This window comes from Meriones unguiculatus, chromosome 3, assembly GCF_030254825.1.
Source record: "Meriones unguiculatus strain TT.TT164.6M chromosome 3, Bangor_MerUng_6.1, whole genome shotgun sequence".
Lineage (NCBI taxonomy): Eukaryota > Metazoa > Chordata > Mammalia > Rodentia > Muridae > Meriones > Meriones unguiculatus.
The window spans coordinates 68709696-68730577 of NC_083351.1; the positions used below are offsets into that span (position 1 = coordinate 68709696).

Consider the following 20882-nt stretch of genomic DNA (forward strand, 5'->3'; position numbering starts at 1 on the left):
GGTCGGGCCACCTCTGGGCTTATGGTCCTGGGTTCTGTAAAAAAGCAGGCTGAGCAAGCCAGTATGCAGCACCCTTGCATGGCCTCTGCATCAGCTCCTGACTCTGAGCTTCTGCACTGTTTGAGTTCCCTGTCCTGATTTCCTTCAATGAAGAATAGTGTGATGTGGAAGTGTAAGCTAAAGTAAGGTTATTTTTTACCCCCAAGTTGATTTGGTCATGGTGTTTCATCACAGCAATGATAACCCTGTCTAAGACACCTCTGCCATAGTCCTCTGTCCACCTTTTCCAGGAGATCAGCACCTTTTCAAGACACTAGAATTCACTTATCACCACTACCACCATCACCACCACCATCACCATCACCATCACCACCACCACCATCACCACCACCACCACCAACACCACCAACACCAGCACCACCACCACCAGCACCACCACCACCACCAACACCAGCACCACCACCACCAGCACCACCACCACCACCATCACCACCAGCACCACCACCAGCACCACCACCATCACCACCACCATCACCACCAGCACCACCACCACCACCACCACCAGCACCACCACCAGCACCACCACCACCACCACCACCACCAGCACCACCACCAGCACCACCACCACCACCAGCACCACCAGCACCACCAGCACCACCACCATCCTCTTCCTCCACATTCTGCATTTAAAGGCGTTGGCAATGAAAAGGGAAACATCTAGTTTGTCACACTACGTGAACTAGGTGTCAACTCTTCTCAAAGACTGGAAGCAACTGCAGAGCTAGGATAGTTTCATCTTCTACAGTACACAGGACTTAGTAGATACTTAATATCTGGTTGTCTATTAGATAACTAACAAGCATTTGGTGGGTTTAAATGGTTCGCTGAAGGAGGGATGCTTGCCTTTGCCTGTCCACATCTTGGATACTCTTGACCTTTTGATAGTGTCTGGACATAGAGTTCGTGCATTTTCCAAGCCCCAAATCGGGACATGAGGTAAAAGCCTGCTCCAACTGGGAAAGTGGCTTAGTTGTGGGATAGTCTCCCGAGTGTCAGAAAAGCACATCAGCTTTGCAGACATTCATTTTCTAATTTCTAACTCCTAAACTTTTGACATGGTAATGAAATACAAGCAATGGCCCCTCCATGACAGCAATCTAAGTTCTGTCAGATGAAAAGTTTGTTCACCGGAGCGAATCTACTTGGACCTCCAGGGTTGTGTTCTTAAAATCTCTCCAAGGTTACTGTCCCCTAGGCTTGGCACAGTATGAACCACTAAACAGATTGGGCTTGCCAGGATTTACCACTCTATCCATAGTGAGGTGCAGGTGTAGCTCTGGGCCCAAGGAGAACCTCACTCTCCAATGCATGGACTGCATTTAGGTTTTGTTCCTAAGTTCTCTAGTTTCAGCCAGTTCTCTAAATTTCAGTTTCATGGGGGAGCAGGAGTACTAAATTAAAATCTGCCTGAACACTCCACCTGCCCAGTGGAAATGTGCTTTAGCTAGCACAGGGGCTTCCTTAGGGGGGTCTGGTCTGGTTGGCCTGATGTCTGATACACTAACTTCGGTCTCATCCTTCAGGCTTTGGTACGTACAACGCATCTCAGGCACTCAAGTCGTAGGGGTGACAAGAAGCCACGAGGAACAGAGGACCCAGCCTGGTGATTTTGGAGCATGTTTCACAGCCTTTTAATTTCTTCACTGTCTATCCACGCCTCCCTTCAACACTGCCATTCCCAGGAGACAGGAGGAGAGAAGACACACCTCCTTCCCTCCCTCGTCATTGTTTCCTTGGAGCAGCTTTTAAGCCTAACAGGTCTCAGAAACCATCATTTTTCTTTGATTTGTGATTTGTTTTAAGGACTGGAGCTTGGGTGACAAGTTCCCTTTCCTTGGAATTTGCCCATCTCTGTAGGAACAGCCAGAAGAGCAACAGGAAGGGAGTCTTTTGAAGCTGCTTTAAACATTTCCTAGGTTTCCATGGTAACTTGTCACTGGGGCACCTCCACTGCATTCTAGGGCTTTCTGTTCCACTAAAAGGGGGTGGAGCAGCCTGTTTTTTTTTTTTTTTCTCAACAACCGCCCATCAATGGAGAGGGGCTGTCCTGCCTCTCTTTTCTTTCACCTGTGCTTCATCCCACTGTCTACAGGGAGTTCAGTGTGTTGAAGTGGAACAGGATGTAATGCAGGGGTGGTGTTATTTCTATGCCTGGAAGGGCAGAGTCTTGCTGGTGCTGAGAGATGGGGCCTTAAGGTATCTCAGTCTCACTCTGGACCATATTGATTCAACAACTCAGATATTTCTGTGCTGGTACAGAAAGGCCAACTGGGAAGGCACAGAGCAGCAGACAAATTATCTAAACTCTATGAGAAGAACAGAATCATCTACCCCCCCCATTCTGGATACTGAGAACCAAGACTGGGCTTCACCATTCTTATGAATGCGATTTTGCTAGCCCACTCTTGGAACTATCCTACCCAAGAAATTGATTTGATTATTCATTAAAGAAACTTCCTCAAAGACCCATTCAAAGCATCCACAGATGGATTACACTCTAAGATTCTATGAATTTTTTATCCACAAATCCTCACCTTGCTGTATCCTTCGATCCTGACATATCCTTACTCTTACTCAATGCTTATATCATTATTCTTACACTGCTTTAGTCAAGCAGCACTTTGAAAAGGTCACCTTTTCAAATCCAAGAGTCTAGCTAGCAAAACATTTGAGTTTAATTTTTCTGATGCCCAACCAGAGTGAGGTGATATTCTCCTTTACCACACAAGCATCTGAGTGAGCTTTCTCTTCTTGGTAGGTTGCCTTTTCAACATTTGGTGGTCATCTTGGGATATAAGGAAAGGGACTCACATGTCTTTGTGCTTATTCAGTCATCATGACAGTAGACTTGGCCTGTGTTATGGAGAAAGGGAGCTGCAAGCAGGATGGGGAACAGATATGTTTTCAGAAGATCTCCTAGAGCAGTGCTCTATTGTAACCTTCCTATTGTTATGACCCTTTAATACAGTCTCTCATGTTGCAGTGACTCACAACCGTAAAATTATTTTCTTTGCTACTTCATAGCTGTAATTTTGCTGCTTGCAGAGGAAGTTTTGGTTTCTTTGAAAAGTCACTCGCATTATATGAATGAGTTTCTTGTTTTGGTCCCAAGTGTGGGATGTAGAAATGCTTTATTCACAACTGAAAACAGACTCCTGAAGGGGTATGATCTTTGTCAGCTGAAAACAGACTTAAAAGAGGCACGTGATTTCCATCTGGAAACTGCCTCATGCTCAGATGGCATGGTTTTTGCCCGCTGGAAAACACCCTTGTTTGGACTTTTAGAGCATATAAATAAGAGCCCACAGATAGAGTGGGGTCTCTTTGCATCACTTCTCTATGCTTTGTGTCACTTGGCTTCACTTCAAGATGTTCCTAGGTTCCAGGAATGTTACGAGGTTGCTGCTACTGTCTGCTGTTTGCTGTTTGACTAGACTTTTGGAATTGGGATGGCTGAGATTGGTATTGCCTAAAAAATCCAACAACCCTACCAAGCAGGAATTAGCTAGAGAGGTCTGTGTCCCTTGTCCCTGCTAACCTGCTTTATCTCCTAACAAGGGGTGGGGGTTAGAAGGGAAGCAGAGGTGTTTAAGAATATAGTAGGTTATTAAATATAGTAGGTTATTAAAAAATCTAAGCCTACACTACAGTTATGCATTGTAGTGTAAATATCTGTGTTTTCAGTTGGTCTTATACTTAAGCCCACTGTGAAAGGGCTGTTCAACCTCTCAAAGGGGTTGCAACCCACAGGTTAAGAACCAATGTCCTAGAGGTTCTAAAACAAACAAACAAACGAAAAAAACTCTACTCTTCTGGATACAGGATGTTTGGATGCTCTACACAATGCTGGGGAGCCAGATGGCTTTGTGGACACGTTTTCTTGACTTCTCCATGTTTGCAAAGGAGGTCATGGGTTTCAAGTTTGCACTGTGTCCCTAGGGGGAGAGAGGGAGGCTCTTGGGTGTAACACACTGCAATGACTTCTGGGAGCACAGTTTTAGTACCCTAATCCTGATCTGGCCATCCCAGGCATGAACACAGCACTCTCTCCCCACACTAAAACCAGGAGTGGCAGGCTACAGGGTCTCCAATAGCACATACCCCAGAAGGTAGCTTGAGAAGCAGATAAACTCATACAATACTAAATGTCATCCAGAGAAGACCCCCAGAGGGATTTGTGCAATGGATATATGACAGGGCAGAACAGAGACTGATGTCCCTTCAAGAAGTCAGTCCTTTGACTGTGACCTTAATGGCCCTTTGTGATCTGTCTACCTGTTTGGAATCACCTCCATCACTATCCCACTTTGCACTTGTCAAAATCAACCCCATGTTCAATTTCTCTAGACCCAATAGTTTCATTACCATTCCACGAGCTTTACACATTCTGGGGTCTTTTTGTAAGGAATGATCCTACCCCACGTCTTCTTGCAGCCTACTACTGACCTCCACAGAGGACCCTTCTCCAGCCCCGCCATTGCTAACAGGCCTGGCATGTTCTCTCCTACCTGCGGTGTCCCATCAGCCTCTCCTTCTTGCTCCTACTTTCCTCTGCAATTCTTATAATCTAACATGTTTTATATAATTAAGGTACCTGCTTATTTTTATGTGAGCTTCATGTACTTTCCCCTTTTCCCTACTGCATCCCAAATAAGTGGTATGTGGCACATGGGAGAAACAGAATTTACTGAATGAAAAAATGAGCAACTAGAGTAGTGATTAAACGGAGAGAAATTATCTGTGTGGGGATTCATTTTCCCTATCTCTGCAGCATATACCATAGCGTGTGTTGGTAGTGCTGGTAGCAATGATATAAGGCCACATAGGAAGGAGAGGAGTGTCATTGAAGATAATTTCAGGGGTTGGGGAGATCGCTTAGCAGCTATCAGCCCTGGCTTCTCTTCCAGAGGACCCACCATAGTGGCTTACAACCATCTGTAATTTCAATTCCAGAGGCTTTAACACCTTTTCTGACCTCTGTGGGTACTGCACACACTGTATACAGACATTCATGCAGGCAAAAACACTCATACACATAAAGCATAATAATAAAATGAAAATAAATTTAGAAAAGAAGTATCTCTGTGCTAAAATAATAATATCAAAAATGTCATGAGAACAATGCCTGGCATTGATGTAAGTCCTTCAGATGAGTTAACTCTGAAATACTCACGGTTATGCTCGAATTGGGAACTATTATTAGCTCTTTTTAATAGATGAGAAAATTGAAGCAAGGCATGAAAGACAGATAAGGAATGTCCCAATGTCACACAAGCTAGTCCAATGTTTCTTTGGTCCTGGACTATATGTTCAAGAAAAAAAAAAAAAACATGATTATCTTTTTCCATTGGATGGCTCTGCTTTCTGAATAAGGAGTCTGAGCCCCCAGTGAGGAAGTGGGATATGGCAGGTGGCTCATATGACCAAGTGTGCTTACAGACATGGAAGAGGCAAGGGTTGAGTTCCCACAACTTCTTTCTTGATGCTTCCATCAACCACCTTCCTTTCTACACCCTTCCCTGTTCTGTTTCACCATTTTATCTTGCAATACAATGACAATGCATTCCCCTGTTTTAACCAAGACATGGTAGGGTAGCATTCTTCAATATTTTGTGAGTAGGTTATTGAGCCTCCTGATGTGACCATGGCAGACCACAGTTTGCATGGCCACTGATGCCTCTGGTTCTGTTCTGGGGCTAATATTTATGACAGGGGTGGTAGCATTGATGGCGATGTTACAGCCTCTTGGGTCTGGAGTCATTCTGCTTCTGACGTGATCCACCTTGGTCACCTTGCTCTATGGAAAAGCAAATCTGGGTATTTGCTTTACACCCAATCTTCTTGACAACACCTGTCCTCCCCTAACTGACATTTACTGTCAAAATATACCCATCAAGGATATGTTTTGAATGTAATTATCAAATGCTAATAAAGATTCAGATATGTACCTTGCAAGGGGCAAGAAACATTCCAGGTGTGAACTAGTCTGTAAACATCTGCTTAAGATTTTGTAAGCCTGTAAGGCAGAAAGTCTAGAGAAAGGTTGTAATGTCTTAGTGAGGGCTCACATCAAACTACACAATGCAGACCAGCAGGGTAAATGCATGGCTTTTATGCCAAAGTCATTTCTGATTGGCTGTGACAGACCCTGAGCACTCTCTCCTCATTAGAATACACTTTGCTTAGGGCATATATATCATAATAACAGCTATCATTTATTATAAGCTTTGCATATTGCCAACTCATTGGCTTATTGGATTTATCCTCTCTTCCTGGAATATCTAATTTACCTGGTCCTCTGTTTTTTATCTACCCTCTCTGACCAATGAGTTTTGAAGTCATGACCTGGAGACATGAAGTTGAAGGCTTAGTATCTCTTGACTTTATTGAAAGTTCTGTTTACAAGCAGGCCAGAGCCAGAGACTGTTAATAGGGAGAGGTTTGGAGAGAAGGCTGATGGGAAAACTGGCATGCTTATAGGACTCTTTAAGATCACTTTAGGGCCTAAATGAAACTGTGCGTAAGACACTTGCCTAATGCCTTTGATCATCATGCCAAACTCAAGTTTTCGATATTTTTACCCTTAAGCAGGCTCTTCCTCTACCAGAAGTGTGGGATCATGCCAAGTGTCTGGGGGCCTGAAGCACCATTGGCTACCTATGCCAAACACGTGGCATTATTGGCTTACATATCACAGCAAACATTCAAAACCGAAAGCTTAAGCTACCTTCAGGGCATCCTCTTCAATTCCCCCTGATGGAATGGCAAGGTAGAAAAGTCTTCAATCACAGGTGGTCTGAAAAGAACCTGCCATGGTTTCCCCTTCCCCATTACCATCTATGCCCTCAGTTCTCTTTCTTTCTATGACCTTCATCTTTTTCATATGCCCCCTGTATGCATATCTTTGAGAAGGAGGAAAAGGAAAGAGAAAGCCCTGGGTCAGGGTACAGAATGCATGAAGAGAAATCGTGAAACACTGACACCTGCTGAAAAGCACAGATCTGGAGCAGTGAGACTCAGGCTGTTCAGCACGGATGCGCAGGCCAGAGGCAGCAGTCTGGGCTGCAGGAATGTAGGCCAGCCTCACGGCTCTGGCTTCGGGTTCACTATGCCAGCTGCCAGCTGGATGTTCTAGGCCACGACACAACTGCTCTTATCTAAACCACAGGAGGTCTGGCTGGACGCTGATGAAAGTCCTTTCCATTTCGAAGTACAGGAGTATAGGTTAAGGTCAAAAAGTTCCACGAGTTAGGAATCATTTATATTCTGCTTCCTAAGCGAACCAAAGATATTTTCTAACAGGAGAAGATAGATTCCACTACTGTGCAGTAAATATGAATAGAAGAGTCGTGAAAGGGAATATTGCTACAACAGGGACTATAGATAAGACAGGGTGCATTCTAGAAGAATGCTGCACAAAACCAAAACATTTGCTGTCTCTTCCATATAATTTACTTTTCTAACGTAGTCAGTCAGCAGCTATTCATCAAACTGCAGACATGCTCTTGACCCAGGAGATACCATAATGGAGGCACTCTGTCACTAAGACAGACCAGGTTCTGGTCTGATGCTCATGGACCTTAGCTACCAGTGCAGGCAGAGAAATAATGAGCAAATGCAGAGTATTAAGAATCCATCCCAGGATAAACCTACTAAAATCTGTACACCTAAAGAAACTAATCAGGAGGGAGGACTCTTGCTATCCAGAAAGGCAAAGAGGGTGGACACCAGAAGAAGAAGAAAAGAGGGAACAAGTCAGGAGCCTGACACAGAGGACCTCTGAAAGGCTCTGCCCTGCAGACTATCAAAGCATATGCTAAGACTTATGGGCAACCTTGGGCAGAGTGCAGGGAATCTTATGAAAGAAGTGGGAAACAGTAAGATCTGGAGAGGACAGGAACTCCACAAGAAGAGCAACAGAACCAGAAAATCTGAGCACAGGGGTCTTTCCTGAGACTGATACTCCAACCAAGGACCATGCATGGAGATAACCTAAGGACCCCTGCACAGATGTAGCCCATGGCAGTTCAGTATCCAAGTGGGTTCCATAGTAATAGGAACAGGGACTGTCTCTGACATGAACTGATTGGCCTGCTCTTTAATTACCTCCCCCTGATAGGGGAGCAGCATTACCAGGCCACAGAAGAAGACAATGCAGCCACTCCTGATGAGACCTAATTGACTAGGATTAGAAGGAAGGAAAAGAAGACCTCCCCTATCAGTGGACTTGGAAAGGGGTATGCATGCAGAGGAAGGGAGGGATTGGGAGGGGAGGAGGGAGGGAACCACAGGGGGGATACAAAGTGAATAAAGTATAATTAATAAAGAATTAAAAGAAAAAGAATCCATCCCAGACACCTAGTCCTCAGATCTTGATTTCTAATGTCATTATTTAATAGAAAGAAACAGCTTGTTGGAGTGATGGTGCCAGGTGGGAGCAGGAAACATACAAGATGACCTAGAACACCCTGTGGTGTTCAAAAGAGAGTGTGTGAACAAGGAACCAACACATAGAACAATGGAAAACAAGACTCCACATACTGGGATGTGTCACAGGGCCAATTAGAAGGCTTCTCAAATGCCAAGGCTGGCAGAAATGAAGGGACTAAGAAAAGCCAGCATGGGGGTGTAATTCAAATGACAAAATCAATGCCCTCGAGTCCATGCCAATATAAATGAGTGATCGAGTGAAATGTGGAGAGCAAGAAACAAAGAATCCACCTAGGATATCTCCTAATTATTTCTGTGGCTGACCCTACAGGAGTGCTCCCATCCTAGCCCTCCATTGTTGCTCCCCACTGCTCCTGGGTGGCTACACACAACCACTGTCTTCAATGGAACATAGTGTAGAAGTGGGGAGGAAAAGAATTTACAGTGGAGAAACAATGCAATCACGACCTATTCCAAGTGGCCAGAGCAGCACTGACAGTCATGAATATGAGTCATATTGAAATGCTGAGATATAAATGGCATTTTACCTCTGGGATCTCCCTCAAAAAATCACATATGTCCCACCAGAGGGGCATCCTATAGTATGCCTGGCCAATATTACATCTTAAACAAAGATGAGTTAGGCAGGTGCCACAGCCAAGAGAACCTAGAGCAACAGTAGCATTAAATACACCGTGGTGTCAAAGATGGGATCCTGGAACAGAAAAGAACATTGGATAAACCTAACCAGATCTGCATGAGCTTAGTTAATAATAAGGCAACAATATTTATTTATTGTGTATGTGTACACGTTCATGTCATGTCGCACATGCTGAAGTCAGAGGATAATATTAGGGTTTCTGCCTCTACCCCATGGGTCCCTGGGATTAACTCAGGTCACCAGGCTTGGTCACAAGCATCTTTACCTGTTGAGTCACCTCATCAACCCTCAATTTTCCTTAAATCTACAAGTGTTTATCAAAAGGCAAAAAAGAGGATTTGGAGATCAGAGAGCCTCTCTTGGTGGCTTTGAACAAACAAGCTTCTATAACTTCTCCATCTGCCAGGAGAGGAATTCCATCAACACTGACAAGGATATTAAGCCTCAGAAGAGAGCACAATTGCAAACTTAGCACAGTTTAGTAAGATTCTCAACTGAGAACTCTGTCAAGCTATTCCTGGAACCGATTGATAATGATGTTTATTGTTTAAAGTTGCTTAAGAAGTAGCAATAAACACCCAAACAACACATACCTATGCAAGAAGAGACACACTAAAGAAATTTAAATTAATTAACTGTAAAGCATGCCTGCTGTGTTCACTGAATTCCTGGTCAAGGAGACTCTGAGGGGAACCTTGGAGTAAGAATATCAACCTAAGGAAAGAGAGATTCATAAGTTGTTGCTGTGGTCCAAGATACCAGGCAGCTCCAGGGCCTGAAGCAAATGTATGTGTTAGAACAGAAAGGCAACCAGGATGGATGGAGCAGCACGAGTACAGGAAGAAACAGAAAGGGAAGAAACAGAGAGAGGCAAGGTCAGCCAAAATGTAAAAGACTTCTAAAGAAAGGTAAGGGATTGGGATTTAGGTTTAATGGAAAGTCCTTAGGCTACTATTGAGAGGAGGTGAGTGACACATGATTCATAGTTTAAACAACTAATTTATCCTGGGACGGTAAGATGCCTGAAGTGTGTAAAGGCACTTGCTACCAGGCCTGACAACCTGAGTCTGATCCATGAGATCTACATGGTGATGAAGAGAACCAGCTCCCCAGGGATGTCCTCTGGCCTCTAAAACACACACACACACACACACACACACACACACACACACACACGCACGCACACCCATGCGCACAGACACACATTAAAATGTAACAAAAAATTAAAAAATAAAAAACATCATGCTAACTGTTCTATTCAAGACTGACCGTGAAATAACCATGGTAGAGTCAGGGTGGCCAACAAGGGACTTTAGCGCTAATCTAGGCAAAAGATGGCATGCCTTAGCCCTGGCTCAGGACAGAGGAATGAAGGCTTCCAGCACTTATGGAAAGGCACTTGATGCTATAAGCATAGGCTAGTGGTTCCAACTCCCCTCGGGAAAGCTGTGTGCCTAAGAAGCTCCCAGGGAGGGAGTCAAGAGTGAGCAGAGAAGTACCACATGGCCAGTCCCTGTCTTACCCTGTCCCCGAGCCTCCAGATATTTCTGATTACGTGGACCCACATGGAGTTGTGCCAGTCTGGGCTAGATCTGCTCTGGAGGTGCTGCCAAAAGGAACTCTGGATCCCACCCGCTACCCCCAGCCTCCTGGCCAGACAATGCTGCCCTGCTTAATTAAAAGTTGTTAGTGGTTAGAGCACAGTGGGAGGAACCCTCTCTTTAACTCAGAAACAGTCAGAGGTAGACAGGAGAAATGCCCAGTGCATGCCACCTTCCTACTAGGGCAAGAAGAGGGTGTAAAGACAATTCTTCAGTCTTTATTTTGGTCCTGAAAAAATGCATATGTCTTATAAATCATAATTACCTATAAAATATGAATACACACTTAGATATTGTAAATATATATTTATACTTTAGAATGGCACATATCTAGGCAAGAAGTAGACAGAAATTTGAATTAATTAAAATGTAGAACACGCCTAGTGTGCTCGGTGAATTGCTTCACGTAGAGTTACCAGTAACTCGACCATCTTGATTCTACATAGTTCATTCAAAAGATTTTGTTGTATTGGTACATTTGTGTCTGTAGGTACAAGTATATGTGTGCACACATATGAGTATATGTATGTGTATGTGTACATGTGTGCATATGTGCAGGTACATGAGCATATGTGTGTAAATGGGAGCCACAGTACAACGTTGGGTGTCCTTCGTCAGGGGTTGTCTGCCTTGCTTTTTGAGATAGGTCTCTCACTGGCCTAGAGCTTGCTAGTCAAGCTAGGCTAACTGGCCAGTGAACCACAGGGATTCACTTGTCTCTGCTTCCCTGGTGCTGGTATAACGAGCAGCCACCATCACACTTAGTCTTTTTACATGGGTTCGGAGGACTGAACTCTGGCAAACAAGCCTGCAAAGCAAGCACTTTAATGACTGGGCCATCTCCCCAATCCAAATGTCGTTTCTGTCTTGCTGAATCTTCCCTTTCTACCTGCTTACCCTACTCACATCTGGCCAGCCCCAGGCACTGCTGCTCTTGGTCTCTACAGGCTTCTCTTGCTTCCGGACCAATAGAATCACTAGGGCACCTGGGCCTGCTCAGTTACAGACTGCCAGACACCTCCACCCAAGGGAAACAAAGGCTACATGGCCACATTTAGGGAAGTGCAGCTTGAAAGATGCCAGAGTAGATGGCGAGAAAGCTTCTACTTTGCTCCAACCAGAGCTGATCGCTCCATAACTATGCAGTTCTCAACAGCCCGCTAAAGGCCGTTGGGCTGACTCAACGTCCATGAAAGTAATAAGTACAGGAAACAGAAATGGGAGGATCTAGTCTTGTCCTTCATTGCTTATATACTTTTCATTTTTTTGTTTGTTTGCTTGCTTACCTTTCTTTTTTAATTTTAATTTTATTTTATTTTTCAATTTATTCATTATATGTCCCAGTCCCACCCTCCCTCTTCCCCCCCATTCCCTTCTCCTAGTCCACTGAAAGGGGAGTTCTCCTCCTCTGTCATCTGACCCTAGTTTATCAAATCTCATCTGGACTGCTTTGTTTTAAAACGTAAGTAAAGGATGAGCATGGGCCTTAGGAGAAGAAATACCTCTTTGTTTGGTCTAATACAAAAATAAAGAACACAGGAGTGCAAAATGTCCAGCATATCCTGGCTTCATGCTTCCAAGTCTGAGGTCTCCATCTACTGCCATGAAAGTCTCAGAGCTACAGTGTCTACCTTCCATCTAGGCACTGAAGTCCCCAGAACTCTAGACACTAATGGCTGTATCTCATTCCCTTTAACATCGCTAACAGCTAGTATAGTGGTCAATAGCAGACAAGGACAGAGACTGACTATGAGCCAACAGATGAGGGATCAAAGTATTGGTCATGCCCTTCTGTTGTATCCTCATACCACTTCCCCACAGTTCCAATTAAAAGGATCTTCCCCAGCCTCCCCACCCCATCAGCAGCGTTCAGCCTTACCTCCCATGAGGAAGAGAAGCCCTGCCACATACTGCATAAGGCCTCGGTCCCAGCAGCAGCCCAGGACACCGATGATCCAGCCGAAGAGGATGATGGCCACTGCCATGCCCATGAAGCCAGCTGTCATTCTACGCAGGTCTGTGAGGAAGCAGGAGGGAAACAGCATGAGAACATGGGATAGGATGGGGTTGCACATGCCCTAGCCCAGAGGCATGGAGTAGAGGGTAGGGGCACTTCGAGGGCAGGAAGACTACCTGTTGAGAGGCCTACCCAGGGGAGACTTACTGGTAGTAACTGCCTCCTGCACAAATGTGCAGTGACTGCTGGCTTCCTTAAACACAGGGCAAGCACTCTATCCCCTGGGGGTGTTGTCTCACTTCATCTGTGCTAGGCAAGTGCCACCCTTCATGTGAGAGTAGCCCATCCTTAAGACACAGGTGCTGTCTTTAGCCTCATGTGGAGAATGGAGCAACTTGCTAAAAGGGGCACAGTAAGTGGTAGAAAGAATTCAAACCCAGAGTTGTGGTTAACTCCAGCATTAGCCTTTTGGAGAAAGAAGAGCAGGAGTGTGGGCTGCTGGAGCACAGCAGGAGCTCTGAAGACCAGCCCTCCCTCCTTTAACCCCGGGTCTGTAATGGGAGAAGTCATATGTGAAAATCTGGGGTGTTTTTGGTTTTTTTTGTTTTGTTTTTGTTTTTGTTTTTGGTGGGGGGTGGTTGTGCTCTGCTCCATCCCAAGCTGTCTCTAGGAGATTAGTTTTGCCTGCAACCTTAGAAGCAGAGGAAAAGCCACATCTTTGTCCCTTGGTGTGAGCCCCTGGAGAAGGCCCCTTCCTTGCACTTGCCTTTCTCTATAGATCCACTCTAGGGTCCACTCCAACAGGGTAAGCACCTTGCCTACTCTATACTTCTGTGACCTATCAGACAAGGCCAGGGATGACTTGGTTAGGAAGGAGGTTGCTGGGGAAATGCCACTTTCAGCAGAAGGGAGAGGGCAGGACTGGTCCATATCTCTGCTGGCTACTTAGCATCTTCCCCAACTCAGCTTCTCTGCTGGCTCCTCCCCTCCTGCGGCCAGATGTCACCAGAGCTACTCACACATACACACCCTCCATGGGCATGGCACTGGCCTGGACTTGTTCCCAAATGTTTTCCTTCTCTCACTCTTTTTTTTTTTTGTAGAACTGACTTTTGACTTCCTTCTGGGGAACACCTCACCCCATCACTTTGGTCATGCCTTCCTGAATTTGCCTGCACTCCCTCATGCCTACATTTAAGTCAGTGCACCAGCATCAGCCTGCAAACAGAGCTCTAGGCAAGAGCAAAGCCATTTTATCTGACCTTTGCCCCAGACTCTGAATTCTTTGCAGCATCACAGAGCATCCTAGAATTCTCAAGGACATTTTCATCTCACAAAGGAAGCATCAGGGTGATGGAGAAGGTGCCTGGAATCAAGGTACCTCATGTCCATCATTGCCCCAACTACCTCTTCTTGTCCCAGAGGAACACATACACAACAGGGTTTCTGTGGGACTGGGGATCTGAGTCTCTCATAAGGAGGCCACCCCTGCATCCTTTTTTTCTCTTAAATTCTATCCAGGCCTACCTGAATAGAATTATGAAGCACACACAAAAGGACCTCTGCCTCTAGCAGAGCACAATTTGAGTCAAGATACATCTGTTCAGGGATCTAATCTCTTTGTGCTGACAAGGAAAACCAGACATTGTCAGTCGCAGCCAACAGAAGCTGACTAAAGAGTGGAAGGCACAAAACAGAGGGAAGACAATGACCAGCCCTCCCATCTGGGAAGGAGAAGGCCACAGAAGCTGGACAATTCTCTAGTTTCAGAGGCAGAGACCCTGAGAGGGGCAACAGAGCAAACACCTGTCCTGCCTGGTTCTCCTTTCCCTTCCTGCTCCAGAGAGGTAGAAATAGCACCCTGTATTCACTGCTCTGAGTTGCCAAGGATGCCTCATTATCACATAGCACTATACAGATTGCTCACACTGCCAAATGAGTCAGACAAAGCTTTGTTGAAAGAGTCATTTGATGACAATACTAAAACGTGTGCTCAGCCTTCTGCACAGCCAGTCATAGCTAGAAAGAAAGGAATGTCCCTGCTCAAGGGGCAGTCCCAGTTCTTTTGGGTCAATTTCTATGGGCTCTGCATTGCTTGTTGCTTGGTTTTCATCACCACAGTCACACTCACTGCCATCAATGGCTTCCTTCTTTCCTCACCACAAAGGCCTGATCTGCCTTCTCAGATGTGAGGCCATGTGAATGGATTTCTAGGAACCAGATAATGTGTTATTAATACTTTAACCCTGCTTGCTCGAAAGACAAATGGGAAGATAAAGAATCCAGCCCTCCTGCTGGGAAGTGTGGTACCTTAAACAGAAGGTACTACATTCAGTACCCTCTCGTGGGCTCTTTCCTTTTTCATCTCTTGAAGGCTTCTGGGTCCTGTCCCCTATAATTACAAAAAGCCTACCTTTTCTGGAGACCAAACTCTCACCTGACTTTAATGCCTAGGATTCCTACATTGGCCCCAGGCTCTATAGACCCTTGGAAGCGAAGGCATTGTCTGAGGGAATGAATGGTTGGCGGGTCACATCAAGTGAGCCCATGCTCACCAGAGATGGGCCTGTGGGTTGGTGAGGCAGGAAATCTAAAGACAATACCAAGTATAGGAAGTGACATTTATTGAAGGATGAGAGCAAAGTGTTTTATCTATTAGAAAATGGAAGGCGGCAGAAAAGCAGGGAAAGGGAGAAAATAATTGCTATTCCAAAAGTTCTGGGCAGGCCCCAGTCATCTGGATCTCAGGTGATAGGGGGCAGTTGCCTTCTCTCTCTCAGCTTAGGTAAACTTCTGTGTCTCCCACGGGGTATTGCTGACTGAGGCGAAGGGTTGTTCTAAGTTGTTGATGTGGAAAAGGATGAAAAAACAGAGGTCCTGACTGTGTTTTCACTGACCCAGGGAAGATTTTCACATCACCCTTGAGTCTGACTTTGTCTAACATCTATGTGAACAAGCGGTTCTTTTCTCCTTGGAGAGTTAACTGAGTTATCTATGTGGTAGCTCAGGCAAGCTACTATAATAGGTCAGAAGGCAGACAGGACAAGAAATATTCCAATTTTACAGATGAGAAAAAGGCAAGACCCAAAGAAAAATAAATGAGTTTTATTGATAGTATCAAAGCCAGTGGACTGCAAATAAAGGTAACAATTGTGTTATTGGGTTGTATGAGAAAACAGGATGAATAAAAGAATTAAATTTGATGTGAACTGATGCATGAGGCATTTATTTTTCTAAAATCAAGCCAGAACTATAGCGAAGAGATAGGGAACAAAGGAAAGAACAGTGGGATCCATGAGACTGCTGGGTGGTGGAAATGACTGGACCAAAGGTAGCCTCAGAAAAACCCACCTGCAGAATTCCCCACAGGCTTAGGAACTCATCCATATAGGGCCTTTGAGATTGGGTGGTAAATAGAGAAGCGTGAAACAAGTATTTTGAGGGAATTATTTGAGAAGAGTTTGAGTCCAGATGCTCCGATCACTCCACACCACTGAGGGGCATCCATTTCTTCCATCTTCATGGGCATTGAACAAAAACTTAGGAATGGGGTGGCAGCCTTCACCAAGGGTTAGCTAGAACAGGTAGGGGCATGGCTCCATACTGGTTTATGACAATACCCTTACAGGAAACTTTTGGATGTCAAATCTTACCACTAGACACCCCAACTGTCTTTTATTTGGTTTCCAGAAGATGGCTGTGTGACATTCCCCTCCAACCTAGGCTGCTCTATGACAACCCATTGCACCATGGAACTCTGGGAGCAAAAGTACTGCTTTAAAAGGCTAAGTCTATGGTGGGTTCCAAGTCTCAAGTCGACTTGGGCTTTCCTCACTGACTCAGTAGTTCCCAGCAACTATTTAGCATCCTGTTTTTAACCTTGAGCAGGTAAAGGCACTTGCTGCTAAGTCTGACAACCTGGGTTAAGTGCCTGGGACCTACATGATGGAAGGGGAGAACCAACTCCCACAAGCTGTTCTCTGACTCCTCCCACACGCAACTTAGCATGTGCATGCCCACATTCATACACAGTCATACGCATATACACACAAAATAAATACGTGCAAAAAATAAACACGAGAAGGCAACCAACTGAAAAAATCCTACAGCTAGGGTAAGGTGGGGAAACTTGGGAAAGCAAATTATATAAGAGGATAAAAAAAAAACAATGTATAAGTATTAACATCCTCAGAGAGATAAAAGCTGAAGGATATTGTTTCCATAAAGTAAAAACTGAATACTGTTTTTTTTTTTAAAGCCAAGCATGAAATAGAATGACAGAATAAAAAAACAATCAAGGAAATTACAAATATTCCAACTTCTGTATTAATCGTCTTATTAAGCTCCAAAAGACTTAAGGGGTCCTGAAAAATACCCACACTAACAAGGACATGAAATGATGACATGAGCCTGGTTGCTTTTCAGAAGGCTGAGGACGGAGGGGCTGAAGTTCCAGTCCACGCTGGGCTACAGAGTGAGTTCAAGGCTGGCTGAGCAACTTAGTACTATCTGGTCTCAAAAATAGAGACTATAAAAAGGGCTGGGGCTACAGGTAGAGTGGGGTAGAGGGCTGCCTAGCCTGCATGATGTCCCAGGTACAAAAAGAAAAAGAGAGAGGGAGGGAAGAAAGGAGACAGGGGAGGAGAAAGGGAAGAAGAGAGGGAGGAGGGGAAGGAGAGAAAAGAAAGGAAGGAGAGAGAGAGAGAAAAGAGGATAAATAAATATAAACAGATGGATGAATGTGGCAAGAAAGAGAAAGAAGACACTATCTATCCTTAATTTACACATAAAATCTGGTCCATGGAGCCCTTGGGAAGGCTACCACATTCCTTTATTTAAATGGAGAGGCATTAAAGTGTATTGCGTCTGTTGTTTAACAATCTCTCTTGCTTTTTGTTTGCATTTGAGTTAGTGCCATCTGTCACTCTGTAGTCACATGTAGATGGTGTCACAGCTCTTCTTTGACCTACCTGCCATCTTAGCTCTTTAAGAATAAGAAACTACCACTTAATTCCTGTGGTTTCCTTGAATCTACAGCTATATCCTGTAGTCGGGAATTTACACAGTTTGTATTCTTTTTTCCTCCATCACTTACTGACATATGGAAAAAAAGAAGAAATAAAGAAAAGAAAATGGAAAGAGGAGAAAGGAAACTCTAATTCACCTTTCTCAGAAGCCCTAGAAAAATATTATTTTTGGTTGTTCTATGAATCACTACATAGAAAAGAGGCTTAGGTGATAGGTTTGATTCTGCAGGCAAGCATGGAAATGAAAAAAAAAAATCTCACGAACCTTGTTGGTTTTAAGTCTGTTATCTGTGTTTCATGACTCTCACAATTAATGCTCTAATATTTAAAATTAGAAAGCTGCAGTCTAAACTCCTGAGTTTAGTCCAGCATGGTGGAAAGAGGTAGGCAGAGGGAGACTGACAATGAGGGAGGGTGGGGAAAGAAACACAAGGAAAGCCATTAAATACAGCTAGAAAAAAAAAACCAAAACAGTTCTCCTCAGGCTTTTTTTGTTATTATTTTAAAGTTTACCCTCCAATTAACATTTAAATTGAAAGGAATCGCTTGCAACTCTGCACAGAGAAACTAGAATAACTGTGTTAAGTAAACACCACATAGGAGCACAGCTATCAGGCTCTTTGTGTCTATCCAGTTCTGCTATCAAAATCTTGTGCAGAAAAATGATCATGATTGAAACACTTTTTTTCTCATGAAAAAAAAAAAAAACAAACAAACTAAAAATAGTAAGGGTAAGCTCATATTAGACCTGGTTTCCTAGGTAAAGGCTGGATACATGTGGGGAAAGGAGCACACTCTACTAATGGCTGCAATTGTAAAGGAAAGAGCCAGGAGGGCCGCCTCACCTCTGGAAGGTGTCTAGAGACTCATACCTCCCCTCTGTGTGACAGAAGCACGAAGCCCTGGTTACAAAGGTGCCACCCTGGGAGCAGGACAATCACTTAAAATGAGTCAGGTCATGGGCATTGCAGGCTGAACAAAGTGCTGGGGACAGAGCACTGAGGGGTCAGTCAGTATGGGAGGAGGAGAGGAAGGAGGGAGAGAGAATATAAATGAGCCTGAATTGGCAGTGAACTTCATACCCAAGAGGTCAACTCCGGACAGGCTGATTCAAAAGGACAGGGAACATTCCAGAGACCAGTCGTTATCTCCAAAGGAAGTGGTATTGGAGTGCAAATGTGGGAACACATAAACAGATTCTGGGAATCGGGGTGCTTCTGTTCAATTTCTCACTCTTCTACCCTTTGGCCCTGGGAACATGGGCAAGTTAGCCAGTCTCTCTGGACCTCTGTTTCTGCAGATGGCGAGTGGAAGTTAGGACAGCATTGGTATCAAAGAGTTGTTGGGAAGTCTGCATGGCTAATGTGTAAACACTGTTAGGGATGCAGGATTATGAAATGCCATACAAGTCATCTCAGTTTTAGCAACTGTTTTCCAAGCACTGCATCCCTTGCATTTGCCGCCATTGAGCACAGAAGAAATGAAGGTGTGCTTCTCATTAAAAAGTTGCTACTAAGAGGGAGCAGCCTCCTGGAATCTGTTCCTTTGCCTTTCAAATGCTGGAGAGGCTGAGACCAGGGAATTATTTATTAATATGGAGATGCATATACCCTGGAGTGTTGTTGCTGTCTTCCCTCCGAGGAACCAAACAGCTGGAGGCTACAGCAGCTAATAGCAGAGGTGCTGGTGGCCGTCCAGGCTCTTTCAACCCTGGGCTCTGGCAGTGAGCACTTCGGGTGTGCAGGAGAAAGAGCCATGGGGCAGAATGAGATGATGTGTCAGGGGAGACTTGGTGATTTAGGTTAGAAAACCAGGACTGGCTCTTGCCTCTGACTTACACAATACAAATTGGTTCAGTATCACAGTGTAGTTATATTTAAGGAATTATTTTTGTAAAAACAAAAATAGCAGCTAGGTCTCCATGATATGGGGTTCTGGTCTAAAATTCCACTCTAAAATGACTCTGCCTCATCCTATGCCCCATCAATACTCCAAACTACTGTTCTCCCCCATCTCCCTTCTAAACAGGTATGCTCTGCCTGTCAAGTTCTACAGCATCTTTGAAGACCTCCTCAGAATGTGTGTGTGTGTGTGTGTGTGTGTGTGTGTGTGTGTGTGTGTGTGTCTGGCAGCTTTCGGTGATGCTCTAGGAAACCTCACAGGCAGCACAGAACTGCGCTTCGCTGATTTCACGACCCTGTCTTACTGCTGTTCCTCGTTTACATCTATCCCTTCAGTAAATTCAAGCTGGTTCAAGGGTTGGTGTTTGCTTTATTTTGTCTTCTTAGTTCCTAGCTCATTGCCGGGCATAAGCAGGTGTTCAACAAATATTTGCTAAATGTGATCACCATCCAACCCTGTAGTAATTATCAAAGCTGTGTGAATGAGCAAGAGAGAGAGAGAGAGAGAGAGAGAGAGAGAAATAACACAAGGGCAGGGAGAAAATACCTTCATAATCCAACCTGTTTCAGTGACTCAAATGTCATTGTGCTCAGCCTTTCTTTCTGTTCTCTAATGTTGGGGGGGAGGTTGTTTGTTTATTTGGTTAGTTGGCTGTCTTTTTGGTGTGTTTTTTAAAGCCAGCATTAACTATTACTTAAACAACTTAGCACCATTGCTTACTGCATACAAAGGAAACATCAGCATGCGTTTGGGTTTCAGATGGCCTCGAGCATGCCAGGAGGACAAGTGCTACTCCTCAGAGCATGAATGAAACAGATCCTCCTGCACCATCCAACCTCACAACCAGAAAGAGACAGTGAGAGGAGCAGTTGCTGTAAAAGCAAGATGTCTCCGGGTCAGATGACAGACTTGAAGCTTCCTCCTCCTCAATCCTACCTCCAGATTATGGAGCTGCCATAAATAGGGATATTAAGCCAAGCTGCCATATACAAATTACATCCATTGTCAAAACAATGGAAGGCAAATTATGAAGTTTGCACTTGCTTGATGAAAACTAGGTCAGCAGCCATAGCAAGTACAGGAAGAAGTGGAAGGAGAAAGAATTCAGAATCAAGGAGCATTCCAACCTCCTCCCAAAATGTTCAAGTCGCAGTAATGCCTCCCTTGCTGCTGCTGCAATGGCTGTCAGTCAAGGGCAGAAAACAAAAAGGAAATGGTGGGAAAGGAATTGTTTCTTTCCCTGA

At 44.6% G+C, this 20882-nt stretch overlaps 1 protein-coding gene across 4 annotated transcripts in view; it reads right to left on the bottom strand.

The window, feature by feature from the left end:
• The window catches only part of Tmem178b (transmembrane protein 178B), a 435263-nt gene that overhangs the window by 88172 nt on the left and 326209 nt on the right, over nt 1-20882 (bottom strand). For all 4 annotated transcript variants that reach the window (XM_060380134.1, XM_060380135.1, XM_021632113.2 and 1 more), the window contains exon 3: nt 12632-12769. In XM_060380134.1, the coding sequence (XP_060236117.1) occupies nt 12632-12769 (138 nt within the window). The remainder of the gene's footprint in view (nt 1-12631; nt 12770-20882) is intronic.